The sequence below is a fragment of the Xiphias gladius genome, chromosome 10 (genome assembly GCF_016859285.1).
Source record: "Xiphias gladius isolate SHS-SW01 ecotype Sanya breed wild chromosome 10, ASM1685928v1, whole genome shotgun sequence".
Taxonomy (NCBI): domain Eukaryota; kingdom Metazoa; phylum Chordata; class Actinopteri; order Istiophoriformes; family Xiphiidae; genus Xiphias; species Xiphias gladius.
In genome coordinates, this window is record NC_053409.1 from 9,900,817 (window position 1) to 9,922,040 (window position 21,224).

Genomic DNA, 21,224 nt, shown 5'->3' on the forward strand with positions numbered 1-21,224 from the left:
TCATACATTATGCTGCCAATGAAAAGGTACACAAGAGTCTCTGGCGACGAATTGTGTATTCTTTTTAAAAGGTTTGCAATGGATGTGTGCCACTCACTTGTGTCAAGTCTTAACCAAATAAACAAAAAAACACTTTTTGTCTTTGAAATATGTTTATATACAATGTATATATAACATATGATGTTAAATTTTTTCAAGAGTTACCTCATCAACTATATGGCAACCTTAATTCCATTGTATAATCAGTAACCTTGAGAATGAAGTCGCTGTTGTGTTTTTGTACTGCTGAGATCAGCTCCATCATAAAAGCAGTTAAGTATGTGGTCGGGGCATGCGTTGTAATGACTGCATTCAGCATGTGTTGGATGGTTCACTCAGTGTTTGCACTTTGGTAAAGTTTGTGTAGAGTCGTGCACATGTTGGCACATAAGCGTGTATGCCAGTGCTTGAGTTGCTGGCCATCTTGGCTGGACAACTCAAACAAGTGCCATTTTGCTCCAAAATGGCTTCTCACACTTTTTCAATGTTGTCACGTGTCCTTTACCTGTCATCCTCCCAAATGGACGTCAGTCCTGTGTGTCTGTCCCCAACAACGAACAAGTCCACTTCAGTCATGAAGTGTTTGTCGTTGGGATCAATGTGAATGCTTAATTTAAAATGTCTTACTTTGATTTGATCACCAATACAACCATCTTCATACATATCTATATGTTTGTTGTGATTTAACACTTTTTCATCTCTTATTTGCAGTGGAACCACCCTCAGACTTGAAATTTAAAATTTTAAATGAGAACACAGTGGAAATGTCATGGACAATACCCTCATCGAGGATAGAGGGCTTCAGAATACAAGTTATGTCAGATGCAGGTCAGTATGGAGCCAGCACTTATGTCAGTGATCTGAACCTGCCAGTATATACACACACAGTAAATGCGCACACAGCAGTTGATTTACTGCTTGATTTCCTCTCCTAGATGAACCGGTTAGAGACTTGACCCTTGAGGCGTATGTCACCATGACCTCAATCACTGACCTGACCCCTGACTTGGACTATTCAGTGTCCATAAACTCCTTTTTTGGGTCAGAAGAGAGCATTCCCATCTTTGGGCAACTGACCAGTAAGTACATAATTCAAATGGGGTTAATTTAGATTGTGTGGAGAAATGGAAGCCTATTTTTCTATTTAGAGTTAATTAGAGATTAGTGTAGTTTCTGCAGTATGTGAACTTTTAAAATTTAAATAATTTTGTTTTTAATGATATAGTATTGCTAGTGTGTAAAGGCAGAAGATACTGTTGTGTCCAGAAATTTCTAAGTGATAACTGTCAGTAAACGTTTCCATTGTCTTCTCATTCATTATATATGCTGATGTTCATTAGTATGACATCAAGAACAAATTGTGAAGGAGATGTTCACTAATAGCAAAGATTATCTCCTCTTACAGCATAGGGATAACGTTTGAAATTTATAATACAATATGCTTCTAAAGATGATATTCCCCCTTTAATAAGAGCATAGCTTATTCCATTTAGCATTTTCATGTAGCCACATGAGATGTAGAAAAGTAGTGTGGGGGGGGGGGTCACACTTGTTTACTGACTCTTGAATTGGTCACTGTTTACAGTTGATGCAGCATAAAGATATGTGTTTGTGTGCATGTGGCTTTGATCCTGTTGACCAGCTTTTATGAAGAGTTATTTTTCTTGCCTTTTTCCCCTGCGAAAAGCACACAGTGAGGCAGGGGCGGCAATGTGCAGTGCTAACTTACCAAGTGTTTCCTGTGTTTCAGTCCAGTCCAGTAACACCAGTGAACGAGTCAGGAGGCCACAGTCCGATGCAATCAGTGAGTATGTTTGCTCTAGTGTCAACCAAAATATGAACTGGGCTGGCTTTCCAATTTTTTTTAATATATTTTTTTCCCTCATGACTGTCATTATAGAATTTTTTTCCCATGGAATAATTTGGTCAGGGTTGTCACAGGGTGAGCAGGCAGGGTTCCAACAGTGACTGGGAAGGCACACATTGGCTATTTTAATTGGAACCAGTCGGCACATCAGGAACAAAGGAGACAGGGGTTCACACTTTCAGATTCTATTAAACCCCTTATTCATGGTCAAGCACTCAGAAAGCCCTTCACAGCCACACAAAATGTTTGACTAAACCTTTACTTGGATGCCATAATTTTCAACATTAGGTCAGGGAATTTTGAGAAAGAACGATGGCCTTTTAAGAACGAGGCTTATGAGATTTGAGGAACAGAATTTAGAGTCGAAGAGACCAAGGGTAACGAGGATTAAAGTCCATCCACATAAGCCCTGCCATTTATTTCAGTAGAGTCATATTAAATGTTCCAGAGAGTTTTATCTATGGTTTAAAGCTCTGCAGGATTTGAAAGTGAACATTGCTGGTGGAACCTCTGCTGAATGTTTAGTCTATAAAGCCACATTTTTGAATGTCTGAAGGAATGGCTATATCAGCCCACTGTTTGGCACTGGTTGATATTTTCTTTGATGTCAGAATGCATATCTCTGAGTCTTCCAACTAACTGCCAAGGATTTGATTTTATTTAGACAGACAAGGAGAAGAAATGTGGCAATGTGAAAATATTGTTTCAAGACCAAGTGCTTGCTGCCATACCTTAACTGGCAACTTAATTTGAGACAGAAAGGATGTGCTTCTAGTTTTTACACCCATCATTAGCCTCTACTAAAACCCAAACTGTTCCTAATCTGGATCAGTCAAAATGTTTTACATTATTTCTAAATGCTTTTATTTCTAGCTGACTGTCTTATTTCTCCAATATAAATATCTGTCTCCAGAGTGTTCGGTCAGTGCAATAGCAGATTTGGTTTTTCTGGTGGATGGCTCATGGAGTGTGGGCAGAGAAAACTTCAAGCACATCCGCAGTTTCATCAGCTCCCTGGCAGGGGCCTTCGATATTGGCGAGGACAAGACCCGGGTGGCCGTGGTTCAGTACAGCACAGACACCCGCACAGAGTTTCCTCTTACCCGTTACAACAGAAGGGGAGACCTGCTCCAAGCCATCAACTCCCTGCCATACAAGGGTGGAAATACAATGACCGGTAAGGTGCTCATTAGAAGAAGGTACAGAGATGGAAAGGTGGAAATTAGTAGATTTGTACTCTTCTGCAAGTGATCCAAACCTTAAAGTTGTTTAATGAGTTGATGTAGTATATGATGGGACATTATGAATACAAGAATACCAGGCAAATATTTAAAAATGCACATAAACATACTGTACATTTCTGTCTTAGGTGATGCCATACATTACCTGCTGAGAAACATCTTCACAGAAGGAGCTGGATCCAGAAAAGCTTTTCCAAAGGTAGCCATGATCATCACTGATGGAAAATCCCAGGACCCAGTGGAAGAGCATGCTAAAAGACTTAGGAACATTGGAGTGGAAATATTTGTCCTAGGTATGGTTTATTATTCAGTGTTTTACTGAATTGTGTTCTACCATGTGAAAGTCTTCCTCTTCTGGGAAATCATTTGATTTTCCACTGATTGTTCTTTGTGAGATATTTTACTTGGTAAAAGTCAGGCACTATTTTCTATCATACACAGTGCTCTGAAACCGTCAACAGTCTTCCACATCTGTGATGCAGACAGTAGGATAAAACATGAGTTAACATTGTTGTACTTCACATTTCCCCACTCAGGTATCAAAGGCGCAGATGAGGATGAGCTAAGGGATATGGCCTCCACACCTTACAATAAACATGTGTACAATGTTCCCAACTTTGACCTGATCCAAGAGGTACAGAAAAAGATCATCCAAGAGGTTTGCTCCGGTGTTGATGACCAGCTCAGCTCTCTGGTCAGCGGAGAAGAAAGTGAGCCAAATGATCTTTATTGGATGTGTTACAATATATACAGCCTAACATTTTGATGCTACATCTTAAAAGCCCATGTAATAACAGAGTCTAAATGGTTTAATTCTCTAACTAAAATCTTTTAATTTCTTGTGATTTTTTTCCTCAGTGGTGGAGCCAGCCTCTAACCTCCAGGTCACAGAAATTGCATCTAAGTCAATGAGAGTGACATGGGATGCATCCCTAGGCGATATCACAGGCTACAAGCTCACTCTCAATCCCATGTTACCTGGAATGAAACGTCAGGAGCTATACATGGGAGCCACTCAAACATCCATCAATGTCCGTGACCTTTCCCCTGAGACTGAGTATGAGATCAACTTGTATGCCCTCAAGGGTCTGACTCCCAGTGAGCCCACAATTGCATTGGAGAAGACCCAGCCTGTCAAGGTTTCAACAGGTAAGATGAATTGGTTGTGCATGGACGTCATCTTTATTTGACTATTTTTAGGTTAGATTTACTTTAAGTCCCTCAATTGTCAACTTGTTTCATTATGTAAGCTATACGAGGCCTTTAATTGACCCATGATTTCTTGTCCTCCCAGAGTGCTCTTTGGGAGTGGATGTGCAGGCTGATGTGGTCCTACTGGTTGATGGCTCGTACAGTATTGGATTACAAAACTTTGCTAAAGTCCGTGCCTTCTTGGAGGTTCTGGTCAATTCATTTGACATTGGCCCCAGCAAGGTCCAGATTAGCTTGGTCCAGTACAGTCGTGATCCACACACCGAGTTTGCCCTCAACACCCACCATGATATTAATGCTGTTGTCAAAGCTGTGCGCACGTTCCCCTACCGTGGAGGCTCCACTAACACTGGCAAGGCCATGGCCTATGTCAGGGAGAAGATCTTTATCCCTGCCCGTGGAGCAAGACAAAATGTTCCCCGTGTCATGGTCCTGATCACAGATGGAAAGTCATCAGACTCTTTTAAGGATGCAGCCACCAACCTGAGGAATATTGATGTGGAGATCTTTGCCGTTGGTGTGAAGGATGCAGTAAGGTCTGAATTGGAGGCCATTGCTAATCCCCCAGCAGACACTCATGTCTATGAGGTGGAGGACTTTGATGCTTTCCAGAGGATTTCCAAGGAGCTGACCCAATCCATCTGTCTGAGGATTGAACAGGAGCTACTCAACATCAAAAAGAGAAGTAAGTAGGAGGATAGAATATATCTTGACATGCTAAGTGTTACTTGAAGTGTAGCCACATAATATGGTCATAATTTTCTTGGCATCCGTTTTGGAAGACTGCCATTTGCTAAGTATGTTAGTACCTTCATGTTGGTCCATACTGCCCTTATTAGACACTGTACCATCTGTCTGTCTGTTGGTGGTGAAGAGCCAATGCGATCAAGAAAAAGCAAAACACAGCATTATAATAATGTGTAAATTGCTGTCAGGCAAGGCACAAGCAAAATTTAATGAACTCACTCTAACACAGCCTGCCAGTAATCACACCACAAAACCACATACATGCTTCTTGAATGAGCTCTATCACAGCATTTATCGCCTAAAGTTTGAAAACACTACAGCGACTAGGACAACAGTACTATTTCAACTTGACCATAATTATGATTCAAAAGGCCACCCCAGCTCTGAGAGAAAATAGAGCTGTAGCTGTTTCACACAGTGGTTAGAAGACATCACACCAAACACTATGCTTATTGATACTGAAGGCATGTAGTCCCAAAACACACACCAATTTGTGAGTGTACCATTCCATGCCTGATATAAAAATGTTTTTTAACTTTGTCAGCTGAACAAAGTTACAACAATGCTTTGCTATTCATTTCTGCCATTAATTGAAGGTAATGCCCATGTCCAAGGCAATGGACAGAGAGGAGAAAGGAATAAAACAAAGCCACAGTAGCCCCATAAACCTAATAGATTTATAGCAAAATATGATCACGGTAGTAGCAATTTGCAACTTTAACGTGATTAGGGCCCATACGCTACCTTTTAATGAAAGACTTTCTGAATAAGTAATCTTTGATTTTCAGGTCTGCTTCCACCCAGAGACTTGCAGTTCTCTGAAATTACCTCCAGAAGTTTCCGTACCACGTGGACTGCCCCTACTACCAGTGTCATGTCTTACCTTGTGCGTTTCCGCAAGGCTGAAGATGTCACTGGAGACTACATTTCTCTGGCAGTACCTGGTGACACCACCACAGCTGTTCTGCCCCACCTTTATCCCCTCACTGCCTACGAAGTCAACGTCTTTGCTCAGTACGAAAAAGGAGACAGTTTCCCTTTGACTGGTGAAGAGACCACTCTTGAAGGTGAGAGAGACTTTGGGTTTGACCCAATACAGCTAAAGTAATCAAAATTAGAATATTTAACATCTACAATATTTTTCTTTTCAGTGCAAGGGACTGTACGAAACCTACGAGTTACAGAGGAGACAATAAACAGTTTTAGGGTGTCATGGCAAGCTGCTCCAGGTTCGGTGATCAGGTATCGCCTGTCCTACGTTCCACTGAATGGTGCTGGGGAGACACTGGAGGCACAGACCATTGGACCAGAGACTACCATAGTTCTCCAGGAGCTTTTCCCCATTACCACCTACCGTGTGTCTGTGTCTGCTGAGTACGCTACTGGCATAGGGAAGGAGATGCAGGTCGATGGTACCACTAAGGAAGGTGAGTCAGAAAAAGCTAGTAGTCTTTAGGAAGTAATTTGTTAACAGCAAGTGCCAAACAGTTATGTGAAACTCGAAATAAATTAGTTTCTGATCCATTTTTGTTTCCTCTCAGCCCGTGGCACTCCTCGCGACCTTCGTGTCTTTGACGAGACCGTATCTACAATGAAACTGGCATGGCAGGCTGCTCCAGGAAATGTCCTTCAGTACCGCATTGCCTTCAAACCTGCTGATGGTGGTGAGAGGAAGGAGATATCTGTCAAAGGAGATACTACCCAAGCTGTCCTGAAGAACCTCCAACCAGCCACTGAATATGAGCTGTTTGTTAGTGCTCGCTATTCTTCTGGTCTGGGTGATCCTCTTCTGGGCACAGGAACAACCTTAGAAGGTATGGAAGATTGTCATATTGCTAATGTCTAAGTTGAAACGTGACAGAATGTGTGACAGAAATGTGAAGCATGCTTTGTGGCTGTGGGCTCAGCAAGTGCATACTGCTGAATGGACAAATGTATTATTGTGTTCAGCTTCTTTTCCAGAGGCAAGAAACCTTAGCGATTTAGGCATGCACATTTAGGGAAATTTGGTTATTGATTAGTATTTATAGTTTTTCAAAGTGCTTAATGGTGTTATTCTGCTGAAATTAGGTAATTTGTCTCGCTCTAAGTCCCTCCAAGTATGTAGCATCTGGTGTTTCTCACAGGCGACTACATCAGAATTAAGGAAGTTGTGCTTTTACTTAGCAAGGTTGGTTGAGTATATGGGCTGTGGTTAGAGGGGAAAAGACAGGAATGTGGCACTTGATGTAATTTTTTTGGCACAGATTGTAGGTTAGGGTGGCTTTGCCGCCCATGAAGACAGTGAGGTGGAAATGGGTGGGGGATGCTTGTAAACTTTGAAAACTTTTGGTTGGAACAGACTTTGACAGCCATATGCTTTCCTGGTAATACCTTTACATCTTGGCCTGTCTGGGACATATGATTTATTGTTTTACAGTGTTTTATAAGACATATGGGGAATATTTTATTATGAACATCAGATGCTGTATTACTTTACTTGTAAATAATTGCTGTTGACTGTTGGCTGTCAGTTTAGCTCTCTGACAAAAGTCCCCACAACATTTTAGTTTTTGGCATGTTGTACGCCATCTGTGGATTTTTTCTACATATAGATGACTGTTTATAGACGGTGAAGAAGACACGAGGCTGTACTCTTTTGATTGGTAAAAAGAATTGTTGTAGTGTCATACCGCAGGAAAGGAAGTCAAAGACATCTGTTTCTAGAGAAAAGGGGGGAGGTCCTAGCTCTGGGGGTGCAAAAAAACAACCAAGCTACTTTGTCCCACAGAGGAAAATGTCTCTGGATTTTAGTCAGCTCCACTTGTGACTGCAAAACCAGAGGAGTTTACCTGGTTGGGCATTAAATTATAGTGGGGAGTTTACCCCAATATGCTGTAGTGGTCTGTAGCAGCCTCTGAACTAGACTTGGAGAGTATCAGTTATGACCTCTGTAGTGTTTCTTTTTTCCTTTGATGAAAACAGCACAGTTGCAGTCTTTAATCTGCAGTAGTGAGGACCTCAGTGCTGGGTGTGTTCCTACTCAACAGGCGTACATATTACAAACCACACGGACCTGCTCATTGGTTACAAAGGAGGACTTTGGCTATTACTCTGTCCTTTAGAAATGAAAAAAATTTCAATTTTGAATTCACAACTAGAATAGTGGATCTTTGTTTACATTTTGTTTAGTGGAAGATTTTAAAAGAAAGGGAATTATTTTGCTTTTCTTTTTTTCTCCGTTCCCACTTTGACCAAAGAGCTTGGTTTTGATTATAGAGTTAGTTTCACTGGGTCAAATATGTGTTGTCATCAGCCACACTGTCCCACAGGAAAAACCTCCATGACAAAGCACTTTGTTTAGCCAGCTCTATGAAGCTGTCATGACGTCAGCATACTCCAACACTGATCTTATTGTTCTAAGTGCCACTCATTTTGAGTGACCCTCTCTGTGAAGTTCACGTAGGCGAGAACTGGAAGAGAGTGGCTCACACAAAGCCACCCCTTGTGGCTAACAGTGGATGGTGGCCAATACAGAAGCCGTAGGACAGAATTATAACATCCTGAAATGACTCAGAAGGAGGACAGAGATGGTGTCAAAGGGAATGCTTAGGTAAACATCCAAAATGAGGATATTATACACAAACATGGCAAAATTATTTACTTAAGAAGAGGGAGTTTTATCCCACATGTGGAAGATGTTACCCAAGAGGACCTTGAAAGCCACGTGAGCTGTCTGTCTGGTCTCAGGGAGAACTGTCTGTTCGTCTTCCTCCAGGGTGGGACAAAGGACAGGCAGAGGCAGAGAGAGAGAGAGTGAGGACTAATAGAAAAATGGGTACTTCAAAATTTGAACCAGAATGCTTCAGGGTGGCCCTGTGGATAAAAAGCTTGGCCCATAAGCGAGAGGTCATATGTTCAAACCCTGAAGGAGCTATTCTACCCATCTCTCAAATAAGTAATTATTTACATGGCACCACAACGAGCTGCACAACAGCAGGTGAAACTGTAGCATCATGGTTTTATTTCCTCTTAAAATGATGCCTCTGGGAACTTTTAGGCACTGTCAGGCTCTTTCAGTGGTACTGCCAGGCTTTTTTTCTCCACCGCTCTAAAGATCCTTTGAGGTAAAAGGCCAGAAAGAGGCAGCCTTGGCACACAGACACTGAAGGCTTCTTCTTTGTGTCTCAGAAATACAGTATGTCTTAGTGAACCATGCACTAAGGAAAGTTTGAAGTGGAGTGCCAGTGCTGAAATGGCAGATGGAGGGAACTTTGTATTTCCTGCTGTGATTTTGGGGAAGTTTACAGAATTAGCCTGGGTAAAGCCTGAATTAGAATGAGTAAAACATAGCTTAGTCGGGTCTGAGATCCAACTAACTGCTATCCAATACCAAGGTTGTGCATAAAGATACTTAGTCTATTAAGCCATGTAAAATAGTTAGGATAGTGCTGGTAGATTGGTAGTGTGTCCTGTGCATTTTCCCTACCTGTTGGCATTGAATCTTTTTCACAAGTGCATTCATTTATATTTTCAACCTTTAGATATCTTTGGCTGCAAATGTGAAGGTTATGTCTGCACATGCCCTGCAAGATGATCATCAGTTCTGTCATATGTGTGTTTTTTTTTAAAGACTAAGGGGATACCCAGAATGTAATTATTTGCATAAAGTTACATGTGTATTCTTGTTAACACATATCTGTTACATACACTACTTTTTGTAAATGCATATATTAGAAAAACCAAAGCTTTTGCTAGGTCTGTGGACCATGTGTTTTGTGTATGTGTGCTTTGCTTCCTGGAGTGGGTCCTTCTCTTTAGCTTGTCTGCAAGTATTGATGAAAAGTGAGCAACTCTCTGCAGAAGTCATTTTCTTGCGATTATTTTGCCCGTGGTTCACACACAGCCGTAAAAGTCAGTCAAGTTCATCCTTTGCTGTTGCCGAAGATTACCCTTTTGATAAAATGATATGGGTATTTATAAGCAGTCCTCACTTTTTTCATGGGGCTCCAAAATCTGCAACTCTTCATTAGTTTGTGGTCGTGGCCATTACTCTTCATATCTAGACTCTTCTCTTAGGGTGCAGATCGCTTTGCTTGGCCGGCACGGCTGCTGCTGTCATTTCTGTTCACATCAGATTCCAAATCATCTGCAATGGTTTGATGCTGAGAAGGACTCATAGGGTGACAGATAGACACAGCTGCCTTTTGTGCTCCACGTTCTCCTAACATTTCCAAATGATCATGCATTGGACTTGTGGTAGATTTGTGCTTCATCTCATTCTTTGCAACTGGCTTTTTTATTAAAGCTCATTTGGTAAGGTTTGAGAGAGACCACCCAGCAGCGCAGCTCTGCTCTGCCTGTGATTATATTGTCATTAGTTGCTGACATGGAGGGGTTTAGGGGATTGAGTGAGGAATAATAATCCCAGAGGTTGTGTGGGAGGCTATGTATGGCAGCCTATCCTCCTGTGGTGGATACAGCTCTTCTATATGGCAGCCAGACTGGAGTGTTGAGAGTCCATCTCAACATGGGCAACCCTCTCAGCCAAGCATGTGCTGGCTGCACTTCACGAGACACCACCACAAAATTCCCTCCACTCTATTTCTGTGCCTTTCTCCTTTCAAGATGGTCTCTCAGGAAAAGCGAGTGAAGGAGGGAAAGGGAGAGTGCAACATCTGCAATTGTAGCAAACACACTTTGGTGGATCTGGTTTCCTCTGTTTCGATGGAAAATAAAAGTGCTGCAGAGGAACGCTGAGGATATGTGATTTGTGATTAGTTTTCCAGGGAGATTTTTCCAGCAGTCTCTGATTAAGAAGGGAGAAAATCAGGTTGTTCAAATAGATCCTAAGGGGTTAAAGTGGTGACAGATGAGTGATTGTTGGCGGCTTATCGTTGGGGTTATTGGTTTTGTCCATTTACGATTTGTGTCTGGTTTTCTTCTTCAAACCTCCATATATCTGCATTAAAAATCAACACACCTGGACAAAGCCATCACTGGGCTGGGATGAGCTGAAGCATGTTTTTACCTTAGTACTAACACCACCATTTTCATTTATCCACAGAGCTTGGTTCACCCAGAGACTTGGTGACCAAAGATATCACCGACACCAGTTTTGCTGTGTCTTGGACTGCGGCCCCTGGTAACGTTCGTCAGTACTGGATCAGGTGGAAGTCTCTTTTCACTGAAGAGGCTGGGGAAAAGACAATACCAGGAGACACCACTGCCACGGTTCTGGAGGGTCTCACCCCAGAGACACGCTATCAGGTCTCTGTGTTTGCTGGCTATGGCCGTGGAGAGGGCCAGCCACTGGTCGGAGAAGAAACCACAGATGGTAAGTTACTTTAGCTGCTTTAACTTCTCCACCATAAACTTACTTTGCCTATCCTTCACCTTTCTTCTTTGTTTGCTTGCTACATCTGCTCCCTTCTGTCTTTGTTTCTTTTTCTTTGTCTCTTTGGGAAGCTCCTCCGCTCTTGTTTTCCTCTTCTCCACTTAATTTTTATGAGTTAGGTGCATTTGGTTTAACTCTGCAACCATAAAAGCCATGAAAGCTGTATGACCACAAAAGGACGGCTAAAAAGCTTTTTCATGTGTAATTGTCATGGTGATTGTTTTAAAAGCCAAGAATGCAGGTTTTAACTTTCTTGTCGTTAACTCTCCTTATGCCTTAAGTTACAAATAGACTTTAGAAGATCATTACTAAGAAATCTGGGGTAGATACGCGGGTTCAAAAATCATCCACAAAATAAAGTTAAGCTTTAAACGCCATTTCAGGGTGTTATATAAAATTAGGGATCTGTCAGCGACACTTACTGTTCTGTTCATTCTGTCGAGCCACGAGATAATTTCATAGCTGTTGGTATTCACCTGAGACATCAAGACAATAGAGACTTTGCGTGCACATCTTGAAGACTGTGCTTGTGTGTTATATGTATGTACAGGGGTGATATAATTTCCAGCGTGCCTGCACCCTGTTTTCATGGGAGATGCAGGACAGATAGACACTGGCCTCTCCCTTGTTAGACTACACTCATGCTTGGATGGGTAAAGCAAATTGAGCGGAAACTCACACTATTTTGGAGGGAATTCATCCGCCTCATTCTCATTCCTTCCTTCACTTTGCACCCGTTGTCTGTTGCGCTGGGTGCACTGCTTTTTTCCGTTAATAAAAGTGAGCAGTCTTTTCCTCAGTTCGTTTTGAACAGTTCACACTTTCTGCTCTGAAAATAAGAAACAGAAAGGGATTTGCTCAGATTCACAAGACAACTAAGCCTGGCTCCCAAACCCACCAACTAAACACAATCAATCATGTAAATTTGGGCCTGTTTAAGGTATACTTCAGAATGAAAGACTCTGAGGTAGCCAAGCGTGTTACTGTTTAATTTACTTATCAGCAGGAAAGCTCTGCTGCTTATATTTCCAAAGGTATGTTGGAAATATAAGCGGTTAAGCACACATTTAGTACAGATTCCAATCTGAACAAGGCCCAAAGTACACATTTTCCCTCAGACCATCCATTCATCATTTCTCCTCCTTTATAACCTTTGTTCCTTTTTTCCTTCCTTGCAGTCTCAGCTGCTGGAAGAGCAATTGTTGTCTCAGAGGAGACAGAGAAAAGCATGAAGGTGACATGGCAGGCGGCACCTGGAAATGTGCTCAACTACCGCGTTACCTACAAACCCCAGGCTGGAGGGCGCCAGCTAGCAGCTAAGGTGGCTGGTGGCACTACTTCCACTGTGCTAAGGCGCCTTACTCCCCTCACCACCTATGACATCACTGTTCTGCCAGTCTATCGTTCTGGAGAGGGCAAAGCAAGGCAAGGAGTAGGAACAACATGTACGTTGGCCTATCATTCACCACACCACCAATGTAGCTCTGTCTGTTGTCAAGTTAGGAAAAGTTTGATTATCATTTACAAACTCAACCACATCCTCATCACAACCATACCACCTCATACTAAATGACTAAGGCAGTAAATGTACTTATTGTTCTTTATCTTCATTATAAAGACTGTCCCATTTAGTCAATCTACACTATGCTTTTTTCTTCTCTCCAGTGTCACCTTTCAAAGGTCCTAGGAACCTACACACTTCAGAGCCTACCAAGACCAGCTTCCGTGTAACTTGGGACCATGCTCCTGGTGATGTTAGGGGTTACAAAGTCACTTTCCACCCTGTAGGGGATGACATTGACCTGGGAGAACTTCGGGTTGGACCTTATGATAATACTGTTGTCCTAGAGGAGCTGAGGTGTGTCTTCAGGCTGATTCCCCTTTTTGATTCTCATTGTCCTATAAGCTTTGAATAATATTCTCCAGTATATCATGTAAAAAAAACAAACAAACTGAACACTACTGTTTTTTTTTTGGGCTACAGAGCTGGTACCAAATACTCAGTGAATGTGTTTGGTATGTTTGATGGAGGAGAGAGTATGCCATTGGCTGGAGAGGAGAAAACCACTCTTAGTGATGGACCTGAGCCTCCACCTTTTGAGACACCAGGTAAAGTTCTACTTTAGAATCCAATATTCTATTGTAAAACCTACATTCATATGATAAAAATGTACTATAACATCAAAGGAATAACAGAGAAAAAAATTTGTATGCTAAAACTAACTAGAACACGAACAACTGAAATGGTTTTAGTAATTTGCCTGTCATCACATTTAAGGCAGAGTCTCCAGAATGTTCTGTGTCTTGGCAGCAACGGTCAAACATTGGAGTCTGTATCACATTGTAATTTTTTGCTTAGGAAAATACACTCTAAACCCATGCCTCATAAAAGCTGAAGAGTTCATCTAAATGCCTTTCCTCAAAGCTAATTGTCTCACGCAATAACAGATGTAATGGCAATTCCATCCATCTACCCTTTTCTTACTTTGTTCATTGTGTCACTTTGGGCTTCCGCTTTTTATTTCCTGTCCAAGTACGGCCAGTGTAGATTCAAGCCATACGCATACAATCTGTTTGCAGTTATAAAAGGTTTTCCTACCTTGTGAGTCAGAGTGAGGCAGGCAGTAAGTGTGAGAAGAGAAAAATTGTTGTGTTTACTGAAAGGAACTTGAAAGGTCACCTCTTAGCTGCAGGGCCCAGTCCTAATATGGAGGCAGATCCAGATTCAGGGACAGCTGCAAGCTCCAAAAGGTAAAATAGAAGAGGTGAGAGAATCCCAGTCTCCCCTGTACCATCTAATGGCCACAGGTCAGTTCTTAGCAAGCCTCTGGAGCTCCAAGGGCAAAGAAAGTTGTGGGTGTTAAAAACCTTAAGTAACATTCTCTTTCATCCCTTGTCCTAATTTATTAAGAACTGTTTAAAATTACATTAAAAAAAATTTTTCGAATGTAATTTTTCATTAATTTTTTTTTCATTTTCATCCTAGCCAACAGATAGCCAATTGTCTTATGAAGTCTCAGATATTGTGTGTGTGTGTGTGATAATATATATATATAAATATATATATATACCTGTAACAGACCTACTTGTTGGAATTATGTTAGCAGATATGTTGTAGTACCTCTGTAGTTTCCCTCTATTTCTCTCTCTCTCTCTCTGTAAGTCTGACAGCTGGTTGTCTGTCACGGGATGGGTTTTCTGTGTGAGCAAACCAATCTGTCAATCAAATATATAACCTGTTTTCAGTTGCAGACAGTGGCAGTTAGGTTCAACATCTGGCTATCACACAGCTGTATGAAACACATGGATCTGAATATTACCTTGCTGCTCTGGAGAGCGCAATAATCTCTCCAGTGGAGGCCTTTGATATGTCATGGGCCATTAAGGGCATATTCTCCTGATTTGCCCTCCTGGACTAACTCATGGATCCAAAAAGAAGAAATGAGAGGAAGACTGCCTCGAATTGCCACAAGACAAGAAGATAATAATTATAACAACTGGAAAATCAAAGTTCTCTGATAAGAATTAAAGGAAGAAAAGTAATGTTTAACTGCTTGTTTGTGGAGATGTTTGTTTAGCATTCTGGAAATTGTTTTGATGTCCTTTTCTAAAAATGAAATTTTATGTCATGAACTTTTCTTTCCCTCTTTCCTTTTACTCTCATATTTCTTTGAACACATTCTACATCTGTATAATTCAGAACACACCATTTTGTATACATGACAGTTGAACTACATCTCATTTGCAACTTTCCACTTTGTCCAATTATGACACATTAACTCCTGCCCTCTCAGATGTGATGTGTAAGACCACTGCGCAGGCTGACATTGTGCTGCTGGTGGACGGCTCGTGGAGTATTGGACGTCTCAACTTCAAGACCATTCGTGCCTTTATCGCCCGAATGGTGGGAGTCTTTGACATTGGCCCCGAAAGGGTCCAAATTGGTGGGTCAACCAGTATACTGGTTATTACTAATAATACAAAAATAGTCTTTGTGAGTTTGTCTAACAGGTATGGTGTCTACAGGTCTTGCTCAGTACAGCGGAGACCCCAAGACTGAATGGTACTTGGATGCTCATAGAACCCGGGAGTCACTCCTAGAGGCTGTGGCTAACCTGCCCTACAAAGGCGGCAACACCTTGACCGGTACTTCAATCTATTTCTTTAATGTTTTACTATTGGTAGTGCTGCCACTTCTGTTACTGTAGGCACAGAGGGGATTATAGACTGTGTGTCTAAAATTTGACCAGTTTATCCATTTGTGTTCTTCTCTGATTCATCATGAATGAGTTGAAGTTGTGATCAGGTTGATAAATACACAAATGTCTTATTTGCAGGTCTGGCTTTGAACTACATCCTCCAGAACAATTTCAAAGAGAATGTTGGGATGCGACCCAACTCTCGAAAGATCGGTGTGTTGATCACTGATGGCAAATCCCAGGACGATGTTATTGTCAACTCTCAGAACCTGCGTGATCAGGGCATTGAGTTGTATGCCATTGGTAAGCAAAATTCCCTTCTCTTGACTTGCAAGGACTCATCCTCTGAAGTAGAATTCCCATATGTATCAACTTACTAATGACTGTTGAACTAAACATTGTTGTTTAGGTGTGAAGAATGCTGATGAGAATGAGTTGAGGTCAATTGCCTCTGATCCAGATGATATTCACATGTACAACGTGGCTGACTTCTCCTTCCTGTTGGACATTGTGGACAATCTTACTGACAACCTCTGTAACAGTGTCAAGGGACCAGGTATGTATGAGTTTGCATCAGTGTATGCACAGATACTATTCATAACTACATACCGCATAGTCTAAGCCAACGGCTCTGTTCCCAGACATTTGATGAGTGTAGGGCATCCCTAGCCCACATGAAGTTACATGTGTGGCCCACCATGGAAAGCAACTCTAGAAGCTAAGAACCAGCCATGTTCTTGAAAATTATTGCAGATCTATTCCTTCTTCCTCCATGGAATAGGAAACTGTCGGCTCCTGAATCCAATTAAAGAGCTACTATTGGGGAACTTCTTGGAGAGGATGTGGCTTTAGAGTGTCAGTATTGCTACAGTATGAACAAGGTTCTGTTAAGACTTGTTACTAAGTAAACATGTTTTTATTGCCACGTTTAGTTTTTTTTTGTTTTGTTTTTGCTCCCTCATAAATAACTTTTGTAGAAAAGCCATGAAACTACTTTGTAAGAATTAAAAGGTGATGGGTTTTGTCAAATTTTGTAACTCTCTTTAATTAACTCAGAATCAGTGATCACAAGCATTAAAGGCAGAAAACGATCCGGAATACATTAGCAGGACAGTGTGAAATGTTCACTGTAATGGCCCATATTGCAATTTTCTATCTTTCTATGCTTACATCTAAATAGGAGGTGCAGCAGATGCTCCCACCAATCTAGTGACATCAGAGATTACTCACCACTCCTTCAGAGCCACGTGGACTGCTCCTGAAGGCCCCGTGGAGAAGTACCTTGTGGAGTACATGACTTTGTCAGGACTCCCACAACAGGTATATCGGCCATAATGTGCAACACCAAAAACAGTCTCGACTGTAACTAATTCAATCGCACCAAAATTTGCAGTAAGTGTAGCGCATCCTGCCGTGTTGGTATTGAGTGGATGTTGGTTTAATGGTGGCCTGGCCCACTGTTTTTGATACTGATGGGAAACTCAAATGTCTATTTCCAGCCTCCTGTTTGTGTTGGCGTCTGGCTTTGTGGGTGTCTAATTACACTATTATCTGACACAGGGCAAGAAAACAAAAAAACACAGCTCTCAGATAAGAAGATTAGAAAGTAAATAATGACATCACAAGTGATAGCCAGCAGGGTCTAGGACCTACAAAATGTGGACTAGATGCTTTTTTTTTTGTCTGAATCTAATTATATGTAGGAGATGTTTGTTTTTGTCCACCTCCCATGGTTTTGTTTAATAGTGTACATAGTGGATGAGGTTTTATTATTGTTTATATGTGGATCTGGAATTGAAGCACACGTTCAGGCCGAGTTTTAGGCCGGTAAACATTTGTCAGAGGTTTTTGTTTTAATTGGAATTCTTTTCAAAATGCTCAAGTTAATTCAGTAATTCAGTAACAATAATAGATAGAGCATTTGATTGTTTTGCTCCTAAATTGGTTATCGGTCCCCCAACAAAAACACTATCTTTTATTTTGAGAAAGTATCTGCAGGCACTCAGACTTCATAAAAGGTTTTTAACTCCTGAATGACAGCTTTGTGCCAGTGACATAATAGAGGGATCCTACAGATTACTACTTTAGCTGCAATCATCTAACCATTCCCTCTCTTATTAGGTGTTCGTGGATGGTACTGAGAACACGGTGGTTCTCCAGAAACTCTTCCCTCTGACAAAGTACCTGGTCAGCGTCTACTCCGTGGTGGGAGAGGAGAATAGTGAGCCTCTTAAAGGAACCGAGACCACACGTATGTCTTCTCTGTCTGGGTTTTTGGCTTACTTATAGGCTGGTAACATTTGGTTTAAAAAGATCCACCTGAGAGATCCATGTATGGTAAAATTTGCCAACGGGAATGTAAACTACCTAAACTAAACTATCTAACAAGAACTGGCTGACTGGTCTATGATCACTGGTCTTAGATGAGACAATATTATGCTGAACTTGGTTGAAGAGGCATGTTCTCACTCACAGAGACTTTCCCACTTAAGGAAACCCAGATGTAAGGGGTTGTCTAAGAACAACATTTTAAATTTCAACAAGCTCTTGAGCACTCCAGCCTTCAGCCTTTAGTTTCATAAGCAGCAATTTCCCTTTGAGTCAGCCAACATCACTGAATCTCTCTGGCTTAGTTGGATGACACAAGTTGAACGCACGCAGTGAATGTGATTCCTGTGTGGTCTCCATTAATCAAAGGTTCAAAGGTAAAATATATCTTGGTATTGTTTATAAAACCATATGTGGCCACAAAAAGATAGCAATCGTAAATCCTAATTAGATGCTATTTTTTAGACAATTTACATTAATTTACTGGGGTTTGAGGGCAATTTTGACTTCTTTCTTTGTTTCTTTTAAGATGTATCTAAACTAGCAGAGATTTAATAGTGTTATATGGTATCTAAATAGGACATATAAAACAGCACTGATTGTTAAGATTGCACAGTGTTAATGGCATACAAAATAAGCCTGAGAAACTCTTTGAAATCAAAAACACGTAATGAGAAAAATGTGAATATCTATGTAATCCTGTGAGGTATATTTACTAATTGTCATCTCGGTTATCCAGTGCCCCTGAGTGCCGTGAGGCGGATGGACGTTTATGATGAACAGACCACCACCATGCGGGTGAGGTGGGAGGAGGTCGATGGTGCTAATGGCTACATGCTGCTCTACAACACCATGAATGCCACTGAGCCCACCCTGGAGCAGGAGGTAAGAGCCATTCTGAGAGCAGTGAGAACACAGTGTCAGTGAGCAAAAGGGCATGCAGCCAACCAGCTGTGGATATGACAGATTTGGACTGTGTAAAAATTAGCACATGCACATGTTTTTATGGGTGGACAAAAACACACATGCTTGCACACATTCATATGTACCAAACACATGCGAACACATAATTAAACACTACAACTGACCAAATACATCAAACTGTCAGTAGTTTTTGACAAAATACAGATGTCACACACTGAAATACCATTTTACAAAGCTACCAGTGTTTGCTCACCATTCAGGAGACAAGGCAGAAGGGAAAATACAGAGGGACATTGTTAGTCACAAAGGGGTGGGTGAACCATGAGCTCACTCTGCAAAGGGAACATCATCATTTGTTCACGAGGTGTTAAACCTTGTGAGTCAAAACTGGATTCAGCAGATGCGCCGCAAAGGGACATTTCTCATGTTCTTATCCAAATGTCGCTATCTATGTCCCCTTGCAGATCAGAGTGGGAGGAGATACAACTGATGTCCAGCTGGTGAAGCTACTCCCCAACACGGCCTACATGCTTTCCCTCTTCGCCCTGCATGGAGAATCAGCTAGTGGACCATTGACCAATCAGGGAGTCACCCGTATGTAGTTACTGAATCGTGAATTGATTTCATTAATGCATATTTAATGAAGCTGATATAACTTAATGTTCATTGGTGATATCTGATGTACTGGGGCCACTGTGAACTCACGATTATCTTCTTTCATTCATTCATTCAAATATAATCCTGTCCTGAAACTAACACTGACATTCTGTTCCTTGTTCAGTGCCCCTGCCACCTGCAGGCGAACTCAGGGTTCGTGATGTCACCCACAGCACCATGAGGCTTATATGGGATGCTGCTCCTGGTCCTGTTCGCAAATACCTCATCACCTACAAGCCTGTGGATGGAGAAGCTAAAGAGGTAAATTTAGTTCCAGTCCTGTTTAGCTTTGCATTTTTCACATCCCTAAACCAATTAAATATACATAAACAGGGTGTTAGCAGCCCTTTTTTTTATTTTTTTACCAGTTCTGTTCCTTCTGCTCTTCCCTACATTACCTGCATTGAGATTTTTGTCTGTTTGAGCCATTAGGTTTGATGGTGGTGAATTTATCTAGATATTTTTTGACTGATCCTTCAAATTATTGGCTTAGACTACATAATGGAGACTGCAGCTGGTTGGATGGACATCAGGGAATATTCTGGAGTCCAGTGAAAAGATTATGAAACTATCAGAACATGGTTTTGTGGGGGTTAAAGGCTGGTTAGGGTCGTAGGGACTAGACAAATACTTTATGCTTGCATGTCCCCATTTGGGAGTTCTTGGGCCACTGCAACAAACTGTCGTCTGCCGTTTGCTATTTCCTTAGCCATAAATCATGTGGAGGTGATCCTCAAAGCTCCTTGGGTGGAAACACACATGTGAAAGTGACTCATGGGCTGATGATGTGATTGTCAGAATTGGGAAGGAAGAACCTACTGCTCAGAAAGTAGCAGAATGTCATGTCTGACCTTGGATTATGTGATAGAGTCCAATACGTGACAGTATACCACTCACAGCATAGATTGCAGGACAGAGAGTGAAACCTTTTGCATGGTTTTGTGGTCCTGAGAGACAAATAAAGTGTCTGTTTAGACTTACAACTCAAATGAAAATGCAAACATTCAGACAAACATACAGCAACTGTTAATAGGTGTTGACAATGAATCCCTAAAGTTTAATTTCTTGATCTTCAGCTAATAAACCTTGGAATGGAATAGAGCAATAGAACTAGTATGGTATTTGCTGGTTTTCAAGGTGTTTGGTCAGATTTTGTATCTTGTTGCTGTTTGTTGAGTGTTTTATTTGTTCCGTTTTCCTCTGGAAACAGGCACAGTTTATATCTTGTGGTCAAGTTTCCAACCAGCCTTATTAGGTCTTTTTATTACCACTGTCGCCAATGTTCTTGGGAACACACACTGAGAATGGAATTAAAGTTTTGCAAGTACTTGGCAAAATTTTTCTGAAGAAGAAAACATCTGAAGTTCTTCTTAATTTCAAATATAATTTGCAAAGCTCTATATATTTGCATCATTGATTTCATGTAATAATATTTAACAAGTTTGGTTGATTGTTTTATAGCTGGAAGTGGGAGGAAGTGTGACTGACAGACAACTGGACAACCTGATCTCACAGACTGAGTATGGTTTAGCTGTTACTCCAATCTATGACGGGGGAACTGGACAGCCAATGTTGGGAGAGGCAATCACTGGTAAGAGTGAAAATTATTATTATGATGACAATGTGGATGTGGA

General features: G+C 41.3%; 1 protein-coding gene across 4 annotated transcripts in view; it reads left to right on the top strand.

The window, feature by feature from the left end:
• col12a1a (collagen, type XII, alpha 1a) overlaps positions 1-21,224 on the top strand; it is a 57,583-nt gene that overhangs the window by 4,882 nt on the left and 31,477 nt on the right. For 3 of the 4 annotated variants that reach the window (XM_040136619.1, XM_040136620.1, XM_040136621.1), the window contains exons 3-27: positions 751-867; positions 975-1,118; positions 1,790-1,843; positions 2,820-3,083; positions 3,276-3,440; positions 3,684-3,857; positions 4,006-4,296; positions 4,442-5,044; positions 5,895-6,173; positions 6,258-6,533; positions 6,648-6,920; positions 11,153-11,422; positions 12,661-12,927; positions 13,148-13,340; positions 13,467-13,591; positions 15,277-15,426; positions 15,509-15,628; positions 15,820-15,984; positions 16,091-16,237; positions 16,862-17,001; positions 17,803-17,932; positions 18,749-18,894; positions 19,398-19,527; positions 19,715-19,851; positions 21,052-21,181. In XM_040136619.1, coding sequence (XP_039992553.1) covers positions 751-867; positions 975-1,118; positions 1,790-1,843; positions 2,820-3,083; positions 3,276-3,440; positions 3,684-3,857; positions 4,006-4,296; positions 4,442-5,044; positions 5,895-6,173; positions 6,258-6,533; positions 6,648-6,920; positions 11,153-11,422; positions 12,661-12,927; positions 13,148-13,340; positions 13,467-13,591; positions 15,277-15,426; positions 15,509-15,628; positions 15,820-15,984; positions 16,091-16,237; positions 16,862-17,001; positions 17,803-17,932; positions 18,749-18,894; positions 19,398-19,527; positions 19,715-19,851; positions 21,052-21,181 — 4,890 coding nt within the window. The remainder of the gene's footprint in view (positions 1-750; positions 868-974; positions 1,119-1,789; positions 1,844-2,819; positions 3,084-3,275; positions 3,441-3,683; positions 3,858-4,005; positions 4,297-4,441; positions 5,045-5,894; positions 6,174-6,257; positions 6,534-6,647; positions 6,921-11,152; positions 11,423-12,660; positions 12,928-13,147; positions 13,341-13,466; positions 13,592-15,276; positions 15,427-15,508; positions 15,629-15,819; positions 15,985-16,090; positions 16,238-16,861; positions 17,002-17,802; positions 17,933-18,748; positions 18,895-19,397; positions 19,528-19,714; positions 19,852-21,051; positions 21,182-21,224) is intronic. The other variant, XM_040136622.1, reaches the window with a different exon arrangement.